The 19454-nt window shown below is 42.5% G+C and overlaps 1 protein-coding gene across 1 annotated transcript in view; it reads left to right on the top strand.

The window, feature by feature from the left end:
• The first annotated feature begins 553 nt into the window (after window positions 1-553).
• HOOK1 (hook microtubule tethering protein 1) overlaps window positions 554-19454 on the top strand; it is a 62068-nt gene continuing 43167 nt past the window's right edge. Inside the window, exons 1-2 of the mRNA XM_026651703.2 lie at window positions 554-635; window positions 13390-13475. Of these exons, the coding sequence (XP_026507488.1) occupies window positions 585-635; window positions 13390-13475 (137 nt within the window). The 5' untranslated portion in view covers window positions 554-584. The remainder of the gene's footprint in view (window positions 636-13389; window positions 13476-19454) is intronic.

The following is a 19454-nucleotide window of genomic DNA, read 5'->3' as shown; positions in this document are numbered from 1 at the left end:
TGCGCGCAGGGGGACTGGGGCTGTGGTGCTTTGGTGGAGACGGCAGTGGCAGTGACTGAGGGGCTGGATGGTGGTTGAGGAGATGAGGGGCTGCGCGCAGGGGGACTGGGCTGTGGTGCTTTGGTGGTGGCGGTGACGGCAGTGACTGAGGAGGGGGAGGGCTGGCCGGTGGCTGCAGCAGGGAGAATCTCCCGCTTAGACTCGCCGCTCACCCGCTCTGAGAGCCTCAGCCAGCAGCTCTCCCGGCCTCCCTTGCGCGACCCCGATCAGCGCTCGCTCCCCGGCCAAACCTTCCCCGCCTCTGGGTTCCCTGATTGGTGCAAATGCGTGGTGGGCGAGGCGCTTGGAGTCCTCTCCGCCTTCCCTTCCAGTGATTGGAGGACTCCCATGTCAGTCAAGGCCCAGGTCAGTGGGCGGGAGTGGCTATGTGACAGTGGCGCTGCAGCGCGGCGGAGGAGGTGTTGTCACGTAAACTGCGCATTGTTTTGGGCGTAAGTGAGATTAGTGGATTGAGCTGGTTACGTAGCGCTCCTGAGAGAGGAGCCGGCCAGCGCTCAGAGGAGCAGGCCGCCGCCGCCGCCGCCATGGAGGCGAAGCCCAGCGAGCTGGTGCTCTGCGACAGCCTCATGCTCTGGGTGAGTACGCGCTGGGCGGGGCGGCCTGACCCCTCTTGGGGCGGGCGGGGGCTCTGTCCTGTCAGCACGCTGCCCGCTATCCTGTATAAGCGATCCCCGTAACCTCCCCCTGCGCCCCGCATAACGCCCCTTGTTACAGTCACCAGCCTGTGCACCTGCCCCCTGTGTTCATCCCCGTGTCCGGTTAACACCGCACCCCAGTTAGTGCCGCGGGACCGCGGTCCCCGCGCTGTAGCATTGCCCCTCGCCCGTGGGCTCCTATCTTGTATAATGCCCCCCCCCCGCCCGCTATAATTTCCGTGCCCGTCGCTGTGGCGTTCGCTACATTAGCAGCGTGGCTTGTCTCTGTCACGAGTGGGTCTTGTCCCCTCTCCTCTCCTCAGGGGGTTTGCAGGAGGGTGTCTTTTTAAACTGCCCCCTTTATTATATCTCTCCCTCCTATGCAATGCCCCCTTCCCCTCACGCCCCGTGTAATATCCTCTCAGCTTACATAGCCTACACACCCTATATAGTGCATCCACGCCGCCTACACAAACAACCGGTTGAATTCTTGCTTATGACGGTGTGTTTTTTTTGTAATGTGACAGAAGCTGGGAATACCTGGACAGAGCTAGTTCTGGTTTAGTCTTTAGATCTGAGGCAAACCCCCAGACCTGGTTAGTGTCGCCATCATCATTCAATATTGTGTTAGTTTCACACTGCGATTTTAAATCCACAAAGAGTAAGATTGTCCTTTACCAGCATTCTGGAAGCATTAAACTCTTCTCTCATGCTTTAACCTGCTTTGAGGTTTGGTTTTAACTCCAGACTCTCTTGATCTGTGGCATCCAGAATCTTGTATTTGCTCTTTATTTTATTTTTTTTGAGCGGAGGGGGTTCCTTTCCACCTCTTACAACCGCAGACCACAGTCCAGCTTATGAGGGTGTGATCAAAGAGGCTGACCCCTGCTCCAGGTGTCTCTGTCACAAGGAGAATGACACCTTCATTCTCAGGTTCACTTTAAAGCAATCTCTCGCCCTCTGATGAAAGGCTATGCAGTTCCGTGTTTGACTAAACATTTATAACTATAGCTGCTTCTAAAATAAAGTCCCACAGGAGGAAGTTTTGTGTTTAAAAAATGGAGATTGTAAATATACCTCTTAAACATATAAACATTTTGCACCCCAGATGAGGAGAGACACTGTTTAAAATTAATTCTCCTTCTCTCTCTTTAATCTACTCCTCTCTTTTAAGTTTCTCTCCACAGCTGAGTGTGACTTGTGTCAAGTCTGCCCCATCATTTAAGTTGTCAGAGATCTGCAACAATCTTGTCTAAAATGCCAATGGTTTTGTGTGTGCCATTAAAAAACAAACAACAAAAAAATCTCTTTGGTCACTGTCTTGAAATAATACCTGTGCAGAGTCATGTTAATTTAAAAAAAATAGTAATTTATACTTTATAATGTGTGTGTGAGAGAGATAATATTTTTAATTTTCTCTAACTATTCAGTGGAAAGAAATAGGAATCAGACTTGATATGTTCTTTTACCGGCTTCTTGATTATGGTAAAAGACTGCAGACCTCTGAATTATGCATCAGTAAGAATCATGGTTTACAGGAGTGTTTTTGTGCCCTTTTAATATGCAAAGGGAAAATACTGCTAATGCTTACACCTCTGACCTAATAACCAAGGCTGTAAGAGATTGGGAAGGGAAATCTCAGAATCATAGACTTGTAGGACTGGAAGGGACCTTGAGAGGTCATCTACTCCAGTCCTGTTCACCGATGGCAGGACTAAGTATTATCTAGACCATCCCTGACAGGTGTTTGTCTAACCTGCTCTTAAAAATCTCCAATGATGGAGATTCCACAAACTCCCTAAGCAATTTATTCCAGTGCTTAACCACCCTGACAGGAAGTTTTTTCTAATGTACAATCTAAACTGCGCTTGCTGTAATTTAAGCCCATTGCTTCTTGTCCTATCCTCAGAGGTTAAGGAGAACAATTTTTCTCCCTTTTCCTTGTAACAAACAACCTTTTATGTACTTGAAAACTGTTATGTCCCTTCTCAGTTTTCTCTTCTCCAGACTAAACAAACCCAATTTTTTCAGTCTTCCCTCATAGGTCATATTTTCTAGACCTTTAATCATTTTTGTTGCTCTTCTCTGGACTTTCTCCAATTTGTCCACATCTTTCCTGAAATGTGGCACCCAGAATTGGACATAATACTCCAGTTGAGGCCTAATCAGCATGGAGTAGAGCGGAAGAATTACGTCTCATGTCTTGTTTACAACACTCCTGCTAATACATCCGAGAATGATGTTTGCTTTTTTTGCGACAGTGTTACACTGTTGGCTCTCATTTAGCTTGTGATCCGCGATGGCCCCAAGATCCCTTTCTGCAGTACACCTTCCTAGGCAGTCATTTCCGATTTTGTATGTGTGCAACTGAGTGTTCCTTCCTAAGTGGAGTACTTTGCATTTGTCCTTGTTGAATATCATCCTATTTACTTCAAACCATTTCTCCAGTTTGTCCAGATCATTTTGAATTTTAATCCTACCCTCTAAAGCACTTGCAACCCCTCCCAGCTTGGTATTGTCTGCAAACTTTATATGTGTACTCTCTAGACCATTATCTAAATCATTGATAAAAATATTGAACAGAACCAGACCCAGAATTGATCCCTGCAGAACCCCATGCGTTATGCCCTTCCAGGTTGACTGTTAATCATTGAGAACTACCAGTTTTCCAACCAGTTATGCACTCACCTTATAGTTGCTCCATCTGGGTTGTATTTCCTTAATTTATTTATGAGAAAGTCATAGGAGACGGTATAAAAAGCCTTACTAAAGTAAAGATATACTACATCTATCACTCCCCCCCCAATCCACATGGCTTGTTATGCTTGTTCCTGGATCAGGAAGCAAATTAACTGGAACTGAAATTTTTTATAGGTAGAAAAATTGCTATTATGTTATAATTTGCATAAGAACCAAGTGACATTTCTTATTGCAACAATGACTTGTTGGTTACAACAGTGGTTTTGGAGCAGTGGGCAGGTTTGACCATTCTCAATGCCAATATCCTGTGAGTCTGATCATTATTTTTTCAGCATTAGCTTTGGTTTGGAAGCCTGTTAAATTATTAACAAAAAACAATAAAAGGAAACTTACACCCAATTAACACTTAAAGTGCAGACTTCAATTGACAAAAGCAAAAATGTCAGATCTTAAAACATTTAGTACAGTGATTCTCAAACTCTTCAAAATGTGCAGGGTTGCATGTGCGACAAACAATTTGATTAATCGAAATTGAACATTCCCCTTCAGTTTTGCTCATATTTTGGCTGATTTCTTATCTCTGTAGTTCAGGACTTGCAGGTTCAAAGTGGCTTTGTCAAAAGATTTTTGGTGGAACTGTATTGTACCAAATACTGAGAGTCTTGCAGTAGGAATTATATAAAGCCAGTGTTAGGTTATACCAGGGCTATCTGGTCCAGAATGTTTCTCTGGAAATACTAGCCAGTTGGTGGGTGCCAAATGGGAATGGGGGAGGGGAATTAATCACTCTTTAGAAGTAATTTAGAAATGCAGGGATAAAAAAATAACCAAGATAGAGATGGTTTAGCAGTACTTATAGGAAGGGGAACCCCATTTTTTACTCCTCCAACAAATTCAAACTGTGTGCATGCATATACGTAGTAAAGTATTTGTAAATATATAGGTATGTTTTATTACCGGGTCATGGAATTCAGAGTCTTATATAATAGTTTAAAAATAACTTGATGCTTTTTTCTTCACTCCATTTTTTTCTGCTAGCACCCGCATAGTGTTTTACATGTTCAACATGTTGTACAAAAATTAAATTCTGTATCTCTTCTCAGTCTCCCTTTCCTTCATCTTAGCATAGTTTTAGGGTTTTTTAATTTTTTCCATTAATATACAAATAAAAATAGCCTATCCTAAGGCTCGCCATAGCATAGGTAAGAACAACTTGAGCATATATCCAAATTCCAGAATTTTTTCTTAGTGCTGAAATGGGTGTGTCTAACTTATTTTTATTAGTGCTGCTTTAGACATTATGGGCCTAACTCTCATTTATACCTTGGCTGTTTATACAGATCTAATCATGGAAAGGGATCATAAAGTGAGTGTAATTATAACTTGTTTCCACATAAAGGTCCCTTTAAACTGTTAGAGCAATGTAAAGGGGCCTTAGTGAAAATGAGAATCAGGCCCTGTATGTTCAGATTGTTTGTGTGTTGCTATTGCAGTGTGTATGTATTGCCATATGTGTGGTGTTGTTTGTTATATTTGTTTTGTTTTTCTGGTCTAACATCTTATTTCACTGATGTAACTCATAACTTTAATTTTCCATAACTATGTCTAATATATAATTCTCTTCCAAAATAGCAGTGGGGTGGGGAGAAGATGCTTTGTATTGAAAGGAATAGTTAAAGACCTGTGAGCTATAATTATCTATAATATTAAGTGGTTTCAATTATTCTGGGTAGTCATGAGAGAGAAGCTCAAGTGGTTTGTATTATCATTAGTATTGCAAAGGGATGTTCACCTTATGCATAATCTTCCTTTTGGTTATGCATTTTTATTGATGCAATCCCTGTAGCATAAATACATATCCTCCATTGGGGGAGGGGAAAATGTGAATTACAAGTGTTAACTAATATTTGTACATATTGGATGCCTTTTTAATATTTCAAAGCATCACAGAATTAGTATGTTCTTCAGTCTGCTGTGTCACGGAATACTGTATTTTCAAATATTAAAAAGTTAGCTTACTCAAATTAACAAAAATATATTTATAAGTGCCCAGGAGAAACTGAACTTCTGTTGTCTAACACTATTACTTCCACAGTAGTCGTCAAACTTAGATTTTCTGAATTGTCCCCTCAGAAAGAGAGCCTTTATTCCCTTCATATTAGGGAAACCACAATACTTTCCATTGAGATGAGAATGGAAATAATACCTGCAGCAACAGTCAGGGGGAAGCTATCTTTAGAGCAGGCTTGTGTCATGGACACCTGTGTCAGTGTCTTAGATATTTAAGTGCCTGGAAGGATAGTGTATACGTAGATTCTTAACATAGTAAAGCAGTTCCTTCTCTTGAATTTCCTTTAGCATTGTGCTTTATATCAGAGGAAGCATGTGGCCAAATTATGCTTTTACATAGAGTTACTTTAGACTTACACCAGGATAACAGAGCAGAATTTGACTATTTTTTTATAACATGACAAATACATACATCCAATGCACTGACGTGCCTTTAGGATGTCCAAGCATTACTTATGCCTCTGTCCTGCAAAGACACATACTTAACTTCAAGCACATGTGTAGTTCCATTGTCTCAGTGGGACAGCTCATGTGCCTAAAGTTAAGCATGAGTGTGTTTACCTCACACTGAAGTCAAGCACTCAGGATCACGCCCATAGTCAGTAACCTACTTTCCTAGTTATGTTGACAGGAAACCTTTTTCCCCTCTGTTCAGTATGTACACTTCTTATAATGTCTTTTAGAAGGCTTTCTCAAGCAAAACATATAAAACTTAACTCCTGTGATCCCAAAGTTGTATGTCCTTGAGCAGGGGCGGCTCCAGGCACCAGCGCATCAAGCACGTGCCTGGGGCGGCAAGCCGCAGGGGGCGGCCTGCCGGTCGCCATCAGGGCGGCAGTCAGGCTGCCTTCGGCAGCATGCCTGCGGGAGGTCTGCCGGTCCCGCGGTTTCGGCGGCAATTTGGCGGTGGGTATGCCGAAGGCGCAGGACCGGCAGACCTCCTGCAGGCATGCCGCCGAAGGCTGCCTGACTGCCATGCTTGGGGCTGCAAAATACATAGAGCCGCCCCTGTCCTTGAGACAGTAAGTACCTAATAGCTCGTAGCCAAGCCTTTGAGTGCTTCTACTACCCTTTATAAGCAAAGGAGAAAAAAAGTCTTGGATATCTAGAAGAGCTATTTCATCCTCTCAAGTTCTAGTAGATAGTATTGCAGGTTGGAATAACTCCGGCAGATGAGATTGATCACCATATTCAAGCCATCTATTTGTTGTTGTTTTTTTAATTATCGTCAAGAGATTTATTTAGAATATATGGAAGTTGCAATCTTAAAATCTTATTTGGTCCCCCACAGACCCAGGGGAAGATGCAGATATATTCTGCATTATAGAATGTTGAATGGCTGCCTCTGGGGAAGAAATCCTTATTTAAGATATTTTGTACAGTAACTCCTCACTTAACGTTGTAGTTATGTTCCTGAAAAATGCAACTTTAAGTGAAACAATGTTAAATGAATCCAATTGTCCCATAAGATTTAATGTAAATGCGGGGGGTTAGGTTCCAAGGAAATTTTTTGGGGGCAGACAAAAGGCATTATACTGTATACTGTACAGTACTGTACTGTGGTTGGGAAGTGCCCCTGGCTTACCCCACACAGGCACAGCCCGCTGCAGGCAAGGACGCTAACTAGGAAGCACCGTTGCAGCAGCGGCGGCAGCTTCCCCAGAGAACAGGCTCGGATTTTGCCAGGAATGCTCCAGGCCCGCCTCTTCCTGTCCCTGCTCCACTCCAGGCCCACCTCTTCCCACCCCCACTCCACCTCCTCTCTGGAGCATGCCACATCCCTCCGCGCCCCCCCCCCCCAAAGTCCTAAGTGCCGCCAAACAGCTGTTTGGCGGCACTTAGGACTTTCTGGGAGGGAGGGGGAGGAGCGGAGACACAGCGCTTCCCCGCTCCTGCCCCTCCCTCCCAGAAAGTCCTAAGCCCCACCAAACAGGTGTTTGGCGGTGCGGGAAGCGCTGGGAGGGAGGAGGAAGAGGCGGAGAAGCGGAACTTGTGCAATGCTCCTTTGTAAAGTCGCTGCTCTTCCACAGAATCTTACAAGCAGGCAGCCAAACAACGTTATAAGGGAGCATTGCACAACTTTAAACGAGCATGTTCCCTAATTGAGCAGGGACGTAACATTGAAACAACGTTGAGTGGGACAACCTTAAATGAGGAGTTACTGTACTTATAGTTTCAGCCATTTGGCAGTGGTAAACATTCTTAGTGTTGGCTTCCTCTCCATGAGTGGCTGAATAATGTTAGTTTGGACCATGATCTTTTTTCCTCCCACTTGTAAAAAATCTGTAAACATTTCTATTCAAAATCTCTTTGGAGGCAGAACCTGTCTTCATAGCTTATTTAGCCATGGTAGCAGCTGGAGAGCCTCCAGCCTGGATCCTCCATCTAAGCATGGAAACCTATCTGACAACTATATATGTGTATGGTCCTACTTTAAAATGTATAGCTATTTGGTGACTGAACATGCAATATCTTAGAAGAAATCATATTAAGAATTATGTCGTAAGATGTGTAGTACACCCTTCAAAGCATATGCAATGCATCAGCCTAATAGTTGTGCTTCTAAGGCAGAAAGTGTTTGCCCCACCCAATGGGGTGGAGGGCAAAGGTGATTTAAACTGGATTCTGGGCTATACTGGGTGCTGAAATGGGCCCCAGCTCCAGTTAAAGCTGTTCCTGCATGCTTTAACTTGCAGCAGCCTGTCAGAGATTGCCTATGGACTGCAGTGCTTGTGGCAGCCCTACACTGCACTGGGGGAATCATGCCCCGGTCCTTTGCAGTGCCTTTGACTTCTGTAGGCTATGGGGTAAGGGATAGTATTTTCCCGGGATATATTTCTCTTCACTGTGTCAGTTTAGCAAAGTTCATGTCACTTTTCTATAAATGATTCTACTGCAAGTAATGGATCCTGCTTCCATGGAAGTCAGTTGCAAACCTCCATTGTCTTCAGAGGTCCAAAATCAGCCTGTAAATCTATGAAAATTGCTCAGACCTGTGTGTGTGTGTGTGTGTGTATAATATATATAATATATATATAAACCACTTGCTATTTGCTTTCATATTGCCATTACCAGCAATGATGAGTTTAAAGACACACTGCAGAAGTACCAAGTATGAGAGGGGTAGCCGTGTTCGTCTGTATCCACAAAAATAGCAAGGAGTCCGGTGGCACCTTAAAGACTAACAGAAGTAGGCTCCTCACTAGGCTGCTCTTAAACCAAACTAAACGTATATTAGCATACCTAGAAGCAAATCAAATGACAAAGATATACTTAGCAAGCACACAAAAAAAGCTCTCAGGCAAAAGTGAGCATAGCCTCATAATAACATAAACAGATTATCTTGGTTGCCTATGTTCCTCACAGCTATCAAAAAGTGACCCTGGACAACAAAGAAGAACAGAGAGCAAGTTCTTTTTGGCGAGCGCTTCTTTCCTTTTAATCCTAATTAGTTGCTTCTATTCCAGGAGATACCAGCATGTATAAAGTAGCACTACCATGTCAGAAGGCTCATAAAGGCCTTATTTACTTGCTTACACAAGGGTTGAAGATGTTTATAGAAGTAAAGTGGTATGGCACATTGATGTGCATAGCAATCTTTAGGTCTGAATGCCCATAAACTGAAAATTTTATTCTCCCAGTATAATGGCACTGGAGGTCTGAATTCAGATTTGCCCGAGTGTGACTCTTAGGCTTCTAAGCCCATCCTTATGTTGGACTGCTGTGTGTTGAGGGCTGCTCTGTTACAAGCTGAGACTAGTCCACAACTGTTCTAGGGCTGCTTTCTCTAACTTACTTTTTATGCTACCAGGGACTACTGACTTTTTGCTTACCTACCTATTGTAATGTAGGATAAGAAACGCATCTTAATATAAAACACTCCAATTATGTCCTCTTTGTGCTTGACCCTTTTTCTGCCTGCTTATTTCAACTTAAATGCAACATCTGATGTTCTGGGCACGTGGACAATCTTTATAAAACATAATGCATAACAGTCGTCTCATGCTTCCATAGCTTGAAACAGGGTCTCCCACCAACCCAGCTTAAATAATCACCCAAATCGTGGGAGAACAGATGAATGAATCAATATTATCCAAAGGCCGGCAAATCCATGCTTTGGAGAATGAATGGGAGAAGCAAATTCCACCATTGATAATCCTTTCCTGAAACGGCTTTATCATTTGTAAAGAGGTCTCCAAGGTAACCAGGACCTTGCATATTTTAGGGCTTTATAAATTGAAATCAACACCTTAAACTGTACTTAGAAATTAACTAGAGGCCAGTCAGAGCATGGAGCAGAATTGTTGTCTGTGAATCTGTAGCAACAGCAAGAATCCACAAAGCAGGTGATCAGACACTTGGCTACTGTATCCTGGACTGTACATATAAAAATGTCTACTGCAGTGCTGTATCTGGCTTTTACTCTCCGTGTTGGAGGTATGCCTGTAACTTCTAGGAATTTTTTTAAAAGGCTCCAGAAGCGATCCCGGCAATTACAGGCCAGTAAGCCTAACTTCAGTACCAGGCAAATTAGTTGAAACGGTAGTAAAGAACAGAATTATCAGACACATAGATGCACACAATTTGTTGGGGATGAGTCAACATGGTTTTTGTAAAGGGAAATCATGCCCCATCAATCTACTAGAATTCTTTGGGGACGCCAACATACATGTGGACAAGGGTGATGCAGTGTATAGAGTGTACTTAGATTTTCAGAAAACCTTTGACAAGGTCCCTCACTAAAAGCTCGTAAGCAAAGTAAGTTGTCATGGAATAAGAGGGAAGGTCCTTTCATGGATTAGTAACTGGTTAAAAGATAGGAAACAAAGGGTAGGAATAAATGGACAGTTTTCAGAATGTAGAGGGGTAAATAGTGGTGTCCCCCAGGGATCTGTACTGGGACCAGTCTTATTCAACATATTCATAAATGATCTGGAAAAAGGGGTAAAGAGTGAGGTGGCAAAATTTGCAGAAAACTTTCTTGAGCAGTTTTGTAAGTCCAAAGCAGACTGCAAAGAGTTACAAAGGGACCTCACAAAACTGGGTGACTGGGCAACAAAATGGCAGATAAAATTAAATGTTAATATATGCAAAGTAATGCACATTAGAAAACATAATCCCAACTATACATATAGAATGATGGGATCTAAATTAGCTGTTACCACTCAAGAAAGAGATCTTGGAATCATTGTGGATAGTTCTCTGAAAACATGCACTCAGTGTGCAGTGGCAGTCAAAAAAGTGAACAGAATGTTGGGAATCATGAAGAAAGGGGTAGATAATAAGACAGAAAATATCATATTGCCTTCATATAAATCCATGGTACACCCACATCTTGACTGCATACAGATCTGGTCGCACTGTCTCAAAAAACATATATTGAAATTGGAAAAGGTACAGAAAAGGGAAACAAAAATGATTAGGGGCATGGAACAGCTTCCATATGAGGAGAGATTAATAAAACTGGGACTTCTGGGCTTGGAAAAAAGACAACTAAGGGGGGATATGATAGAGGTCTATAAAATCATGACTGGTGTGGAGAAAGTAAATAAGGAATAAGAACTAGGGCTCACCAAATTAAATTAATAGGCAGCAGGTTTCAAACAAACAAAGGGAAGTTTTTCTTCACACAGTGCAGTTAACCTGTGGAATTCTTTGCCAGAGGATGTTGTGAAGGCGAAGACTATAACGGTTCAAAAAAGAACTAGATAAGTTCATGGCGAATAGGTCCATCAATGGCTATTAACCAGGATGGGTAGGGATGGTGTCCCTAGCCTCTGTTGGCCAGAAGCTAGGAATGGGCGACAGGGGATCGATCACTTGGTGATTACCTGTTCTGTTCATTCCCTCTGAAAGCCCCTGGCATTGGCCACTGTCGGAAGACAGGATACTGGGCTAGATGGTCTTTTGGTCTGACTCAGTATGGCTGTTTTTATGTTCTTATGTTTTGTGCTGCTCCTGGTGGAGCATAACAGAACACTATCCCTTACCCTGGGCTCATGACTTTGCAATGATTGAGCCCTTAGATTGTAAACTCTTAGGGCTGGTCCACACTGGGGCGGGGGATCGATATAGGAAACGCAACTTCAGCTACGAGAATAGTGTAGCTGAAGTCGACGTTTCCTATATCGAACTAAAAGTACCTACTTTGGGTCCACGCGGCGCAGGCAGGCTCCCCCGTCGACAGCGCTTCCTCCTCTCGGCGAGCAGGAGTTCCGCAGTCGACGGGGGAGCGCTTCTGGGATCGATCTATCGCGTCCAGATGAGACGCGATAAATCGATCCCAGAAGATTGATCTCTACCCGCTGAATTAGGCGGGTAGTGTGGACCAGCCCTTAGGGGCAGGGATTGTCTGTCAATATGTATATGTGTAACATTTAGCACAATTGGACCTTGATTCTAATTGGAGCCTCTAGGCACTACAGTAATATAAATAGTAATTTCATTCAAAAATACACTAAAAGATGTCTAATTAGGTTGCAAACTCAAAATGGAAGTGTTAGAGCTTCTTAAAAGGTTTCAAGACATTTTTATAATGGAAGGTGTTAGGTTGCCTAACACTTCCATCTCCCCCTATCAGCTCCTATAATACCAGTTTTCATAGGAGAGATGAAGGGTGGTAGGTGGAATATGGGGCTGTGATGTTTATTCTTAACATAGAAATATATGAACAAAAATAAAATTATAGTTACTGTGTATCCAGCCATGAGAGACTAAATGGGAAACGCTTCTTTATATACAACCATTAGGAAATTCAAATGTTCATTGTCTGTTATGTACCTTTCTCCTGGTCTTGTATTCCAGCTCTTTTGTAAAAGCTTCAAAGTACTATTGTATGTTAAAGAAGGGTTTTGTGAATTTTAGTTATATGTTTGATATGGAGTCCAAAATGTAAGGATGACTTTGGAGTCTCCCATGTTCCAAGCAAGTATATTTCCAATATGCAATACTTGCACACTCTAAGAATATGAAAACAACTAAGAATGATTGAAGAATGCGATAACTGTTCTTTAGCCGTACGTTTTTTTCCCCACCCAAAAGCACACATCTCCATCTGTTTTTATATAACTTTTTTTCCCAATAATCTTAGAGGTCTTAAGGGAGGTGGACATTTATATTTAACACAGGGGTCGGCAACCTTTCAGAAGTGGTGTGCCGAGTGTTCATTTATTCACTCTAATTTAAGGTTTCGTGTCCCAGTAATACATTAACGTTTTTAGAAGATCTCTTTCTATAAGTCTATAATATATAACTAAACTATTGTTTTATGTAAAGTAAATAAGGTTTTTAAAATGTTTAAGAAGCTTCATTTAAAATTAAATTAAGATGCAGAGCCCCCTGGACTGGTAGCCAGGACCCAGGCAGTGTGAGTGCCACTGAAAATAAGCTCGTGTGCCACCTTCGGCACGCGTGCCATAGGTTGCCTACCCCTGATTTAACATATACATTATGAAGGATTGCATTGGAATTGTTTGAAATTAGAATATTTCTCTTGATGCCTCCCTTTTTATTATTTTTAAGCAAATTTTTGATGAGGGTTTTAAACGTCCAAAATGAAAGCTTTATCACCTAATTTAAGAAACAAGTAAATGTTACACCAGTCTCTCAAATTGATGTTAATTCACAAGTTGAGTTTACAATGAGAGATAGGAATATCACTACTATGGAAAAACACTGGGTCAGCATATTTGAACATTTTAAACCAATATTGGTAATTGCCTTTCTGTCAAAGTATTGAGCAGGAATAGTTTATTGGCTTAGTTTACAAATTATTCAGTTTGTGGAAGAGATTTTGATGTTCCAGGCTACTTAAAATAAAGAGGCATTTTACTAATGTTTCATACTAAGGAAAAATAGAGAATTGCATCTAATTCCCTGTCTCTTTCTATGTTGAACTGGAAACATATTGTTTGCCTTTCTTTAGTTGCAGACATTTAATACCTCTGGACCCTGCAAAGATGTTCAAGACTTGACAAATGGTGTTGCAATGGCACAGGTACTTCATCAAATGTAAGTTGACAGTTAAGTTCAAAAAGTATATATCAAATTACTCTACATTCTTATTTAGGTTTCACACTTTTTCCAAAGTGCCAGATATGCAGAATAACAAAGTATATCTTCCTAGAAAATGTTACATATCTCAACTTGTATGATACGGGTGTTATAATTGAGCGAAAAAGATGCCTTTACAGTGTCACTATGACTGAATATCAACAACACGATAGAGTGGATGGTTTGGAGTAATTTCTCCACTCTCTTTTCCTCAGAGCTTTTGGTTTGGCTTTTTTTAGTATAAACATAGTTGAAGCACAGATTTTCCCTTATATCCCATAGATTGTTCAGAACTAATTTGCTATGGAAATTTGATTTATTACAGAATATGTTTGCAGTATTGTAGTTGTGTTGGTTTCAGGGTAAGAGAGAGACAAGATGGGTGAGTTAATATCTTTTATTGGCCCAGTTTCTGTTGGTGAAAGAGACAAGCTTTTGAGCTCCACGGAGCTCTTCTTCAGGAGTTTGAAAGCTTGTCTCTTTCATCAACAGAAGTTGGTCCAATAAAAGATACTAACGCACCCATCTTGTCTCCTTATTACAGAATAGTCTAATGGGAAAATGTTTTGGGAGCATACATCTAATCTTTGCTGTGTCTTGTTCATGGTGGAAAAAATGATATGAAATACAAACATTAGGATCATCACTGTTCTCTTTTCTGTCTGTGTCTTCATGAATTGTTTTTGTTTTTTCAGTTAATTAATTGGGATAAACTATCCCTAAATTCCCAATAGCAGTATTCATGGTGCGAGGAGTACAAGATCATCATTTCTCTTTGACACCATTTTCATGGATATCAGTGCTTGAGTCCTTGCTCTACTTTCCTTTCAGAGAGAGGAACTGGAAATTCAACCTACATGTCTTTGTGTAGTACTGCTATTGGGTTTGCCCAACTCCTTGACCATTATGTTTTAAGGGTAATTGGGAGCTTTTATAGTTCAAGTATTGAAGCTGTCATGGGAAAACCCCTATTTAAAAAATGGGAGGGATATTGAAAATATTTTTCTGTCCTGCTAAGATTTCAACAGCGAATTGGGGTTGGAGTGGCAGAGTGGAGTTAAACACTAGTGGACATGTCACTTTGGTGGCATGCCCACTGTTTGAAACTGCAGTCAGCTCAGACACAAGATCAGAACATCTGACTGTCACTGAAATAGTGTTATGTCTCTTTACCACTGGCTCCGATAAGAAAAGAAGGGTTTAATGCGGAGCCATACCCTGTTTTAAAACACAGCTTTGATGATTAGCAATTTGATAAGTGTAAGCAGGTGCTTTTCCCAGCATACTCCAAAACATAGTATGCACATGTTATATAAGGGCAAAGATAACCACCTTCTTAGGGTTTGGCTGTAACAAAATGATTCAACGTGAAGTTACACAACTTAAAGCCCAAAATTACTCCTTGGGTTTGGCTGCTCTTAGGGTTGCTCCCTGAGGGCTGTTTTGCCTAGATCCTCTGACCAAAGGGGCAGCACCCATCTCTGTATCTTGTCTGGGTTAACAAACTGCACCTACCACAGTCAGCAGAGATTAATTAGCATCTTCCTGCAGTAACTACATCCTCGCAGTTTGACAACGAACTATTGATAACTGCTCTTTGAGTACGGTCTCTCAACCAGTTCTTCACCCACTTTATAGGAGTTTCATCTCAACCACATTTCCCTAGTTTGTTTTTGAGAACGACTTGTGAGACTGTGACAAGAGCCTTACTAAAATCAAGATGTATCATATATCCTGTTTCCCCCTCTACACTAGGCCAGTGACCCTGTCAAAGAAAGAAATTAGGTTGGTTTGGCATGATTTGTTCTTGACAAACCCATGCTGGCTATTCCTTATAACACTGTTATCCTCTACGTGCTTACAAATTGATTAATAACTTGTTCCAATATTGTTAAAAGGTTCCATTGGTAAACTAATAGCATGCATATGGACTGGTCCTTTAAAGTCTCTAAATGTCTCCTAATGAAAGCAAGATCCATTCAGTGGGACAGCTTTACATTAGTGGCTCTAAAAAGAAATACAAAAAGTTATGTAAAATGACAATCTAGAACAAATAACTTTCTTTCCTAATTCTTTTGACTAATTAAATTATTATAGCATAAGTGTATAAATATGTTAACTAACTGTAATTGCTGTAGCTGGCTTTTGACAGTTCAGATTTTTTTTAATTGTTTATAATAAACATAAACATGATTTTTTTTTGTCTGATGTTACAAAGCACAAAAACTAGGCACAATAAAGAAATATTTTAGATATTTATGTTTTAATTTTAATTCACTATATCGGGGCGGCCAACCTGACCCTAAGAAGGAGCCAGAATTTACCAATGTACATTGCCAAAGAGCCACAGTATTATGTAATGATTATATACATATGTGTGTGTGTATATATATTGTGACAAAGTTTCTCCTCTATCTTGGTGGGTCCTGCGCTTATTGGCGGATTTTCTTGCCTCAGAGATTCACCATGTGGGTTGGGGAACAGCCCAGAGACCTTCCCCTCTGGAAGAACCCACAGTGCAGGTCAATTGGGAGGTTTGGGAGGAACCCGGGCCCGCCCTCTACTCCAGGTTCCAGCCCAGGGCCCTGTGGACTGCAGCTGTCTATAGTGCCTCCTGTAACAGCTGCATGACAGCTACAACTCCCTGGGCTACTTCCCCATGGCCTCCTCCAAACACCTTCCTTATTCTCACCACAGGACCTTCCTCCTGGTGTCTGATAACGCTTGTGCTCCTCAGTCCTCCAGCAGCACTCCCTCTCCCTCTCCCTCTCAGCTCCTTGCACCTCTTGCTCCCAGCTCCTCACACTCTCACACTACAAACTGAAGTGAGCTCCTTTTAAAACCCAGGTGCCCTGATTAGCCTGCCTTAATTGATTCTAGCAGCTTCTTCTTAATTGGCTTCAGGTGTCCTAATTAGCCTGCCTGCCTTAACTTGTTCTAGCAGGTTCCTGATTACTCTAGTGCAGCCCCTGCTCTGGTCGCTCAGGGAACAGAAAACTACTCATCCAGTGACCAGTATATTTGCCCTCTACCAGACTCCTGTACCCCACTAGTCTGGGTCTGTCACTATATATATATATATATATATACACACACACACACACACAATCATTATATAATTTGATAATGTATATTTATTATGCATTTATAATGTATAGTTAACGATAATAACAACAACTTGTCTTAATGTTTTACTTAGTGGGACTTCTGGCAATCTTTGCTTTCAGCAATTCCCTTGAAGTTTGGTTTGTGTTCAGTTGTGCTCACACGCAGCAGTCCTCTTAAGTGGCTGTCTGTCAAAACGGATCGGTGCTTGGATTTCACATGTTTGAGTGTTGAGAAAACAGACTCGCAAAGATAGGTCAAGGCAAACGTCGAGATTAATTTTAGGGCCGCACCTCTGATGTTGGGGTATTTATCCTTTGGCACAGATTATCAGAAAGTAAGGGTCCCCTCTGTCTTCTGAACAAATTTGAATCTGTCATCTTTCAAAAGTTCTATTATTTCCATCTGGGATGTTGCTTCGTCAGTAACTAAAGGGGGCTTCAGACAATCGGCTTTACCACTAAAAGGGTCAATCAGAAATCTGATTTGAGGTCTTTTCTGCTGCAAATCTTGGAATCTTTCCTCAAAACTGTCCTTAAGATCTTTAATCATGCTCGCATTTCTAGTTGTGCTCTGTTTTAGGGGTTCTGCTGCATCTTCTTTTGATCTGTCTGGAAGTTATGACATTGAGGGAAAGTGTGTCAGCTCTTCCTCAAGGATTTGTCTGTGAAACACCTGCAGTTTGTTCATGAACGCAAATACATTTTGCACTAGATAAGACAGCAACCGGAATTTTCGTTGTTAGTCCACGTTTAGTTTATCCAAATGCAGCAGCATGTCTGCAAGAAATGCCAAGTCTAGAACCCCCCCCCCCAGGATCTGTAAGCTCATGGTGTATTCTTTGCTTCTCCTCCATAAACAATTTTACTGGTTCCAGGAGCTCGAAAAAACGGGAAATAACTTTACCTCTCAAGAGCCATCGAACTGTGTAGTGAAATGGCAAATCAGCAGGGAAGTCGTCTTCATCCAGTTCTTTGACTAGATTTTGAAATTGTCTGTGATTGAGTGCATTTGAGCAAATGAAATTCACAATGTGCAAGACTGGTTTCATGACGTAATCAAATTTGAGATTTTTAGATACCAGTTTTTCCCGATGAATAATACAGTGAAATGTCCAAAATTTGGGAAAGCTCTCGTCAGACTTACAAAGCCCTACTAATCCATTCACAGATCCCCACATGGATGGAGCCCCATCTGTTGCAATGGCAGTGAGCTTCTGTAAAGGGAAGTGGTGTTTCGCAACTAGCAACGTCAATGCCTCCTTTAGATCTCGTCCACGAGTTCTGTCTTTTAGTGGGACGATATCCAGGAGTTCTTCCCTTACAACACAGTCGTCAGACACAGTCCTGACAAATACCGATAATTGAGGTTTATCCTGTACATCGCACGACTCATCCAAAGCGATGCTCAAATACTCACGCTGCTGAAGTTGCCAGTGCAGTAGCCATTCAGTGTCACTGTTCAGGTCGGAGATTCTGTGTTCTGTTGTGTGGCGTGAAAGCTGCAGGCAGAAATTTTCTTCTGTAGATTCTCGTTCTCTGGTGATGTGATTTCAATCTTATCAGTGAGGCACATTTTTATAAACTCGCCTTCAGAGTAGGGCTTTTTTATACGGGCTATGTGCCCGGCCACATAATAGGAGGCTAAGGTTACAGTCTGCAATCGGTTGGCAAATCTGGTGAAGAATTGGGCTTCTACATCTGTTTGTTTTTTTCAAAATTTTCAGTTTTAAAGTGCAGAGTTTAGAACCTTGTGGGAATTCTTGATCCATATGTGCATGGCTAGAAGCGAAATGATGCTGCAAGTTTGAAGATTTGAACTGAGAGACACACGTCTGGCAAAGAAGACACATGGCCTTACCATTACGTTCAACGAAAAAGTAGTTATGCTCCCACTCCTGTTGGAAGCCTCGATTTTCATCTGTGTATTTGCTTTTCCGTTTGCACTTGCTTTCCATTGTTAGATGGCGTAAGAAAAATTTTGATTAAAAATTTCCACACCAGCTAGTAGTCACTGTGTACTTTATTGAAGGAGACCAGGCTCCAGCCAGGGGTTGCTGGACACCTGGCTCTGCCCCAGGCCCCGCCTCCCACTCCACCCTTTTCACCAAGTCCCCACCCCAACCCTGCCCCTTCCTGCCCTGCCTCTTCCTGCCTCATTCCGCCCCCTCCCCCAGTGAGATGTGTCCTTGCTTCTCCCTGCTCCCTCCCAGAGCCTCCTGGTGCGAAACAGGGGCAGCAGGCAAGGAGACAGACGAGGAGGTGACGGGGGGAGGCTGTGCACCAGGTCCTCGCTCCTCCCTCCCCCAGCGCCTCCCACCGCGATCAGCTGTTTTGCGGCGTTGAGGTGGCTCAGGGAGGGAGAGGGAGGAGCGAGGACGCACACCCAGCCCCGCCTCCTACCCCCCCCAGAGCAGCCTCAATGCCACGAAACAGCTGATCATGTCGGGAGGTGCTGGGGGAGGGAGGGGGGCTGGGTGCTCCTCCCCCTCCCTCCCAGAGCCGCAACGCCACGAAACAGCTGATCGCCGTGGCGGACAATCAGGAGGGGCAGGCGCTGATGGGGAGGGGGGGGCATCAGCAGGCGGGAGGGGCTGGGGACTGATAGGACTACCGGTGGGTGCTGAGAACCTACCATTTTTTTCCCAGAGTTGGCTCCTGGCAGGAGCCGCCGGTTGGCCACCCCTGAACTATATTCTTGAAGCCTCAAAATTCCTTCTGCCCTGCAGAGTGGAGAGTCTTCACTACCTAGCTTTGATGTCTTGTTCAGTAGAATTCACTCTCCAGGACAGAAAATTTCCAATAATGTACCTCTTCGGATACTGTAGTGAAT

Source organism: Terrapene carolina, unplaced genomic scaffold (assembly GCF_002925995.2).
Source record: "Terrapene carolina triunguis isolate 2854851 unplaced genomic scaffold, T_m_triunguis-2.0 Scaffold101, whole genome shotgun sequence".
Lineage (NCBI taxonomy): Eukaryota > Metazoa > Chordata > Testudines > Emydidae > Terrapene > Terrapene triunguis.
The sequence above is the reverse complement of the archived record's forward strand: the minus strand, read 5'-3'. Positions and strand labels throughout refer to the sequence as shown.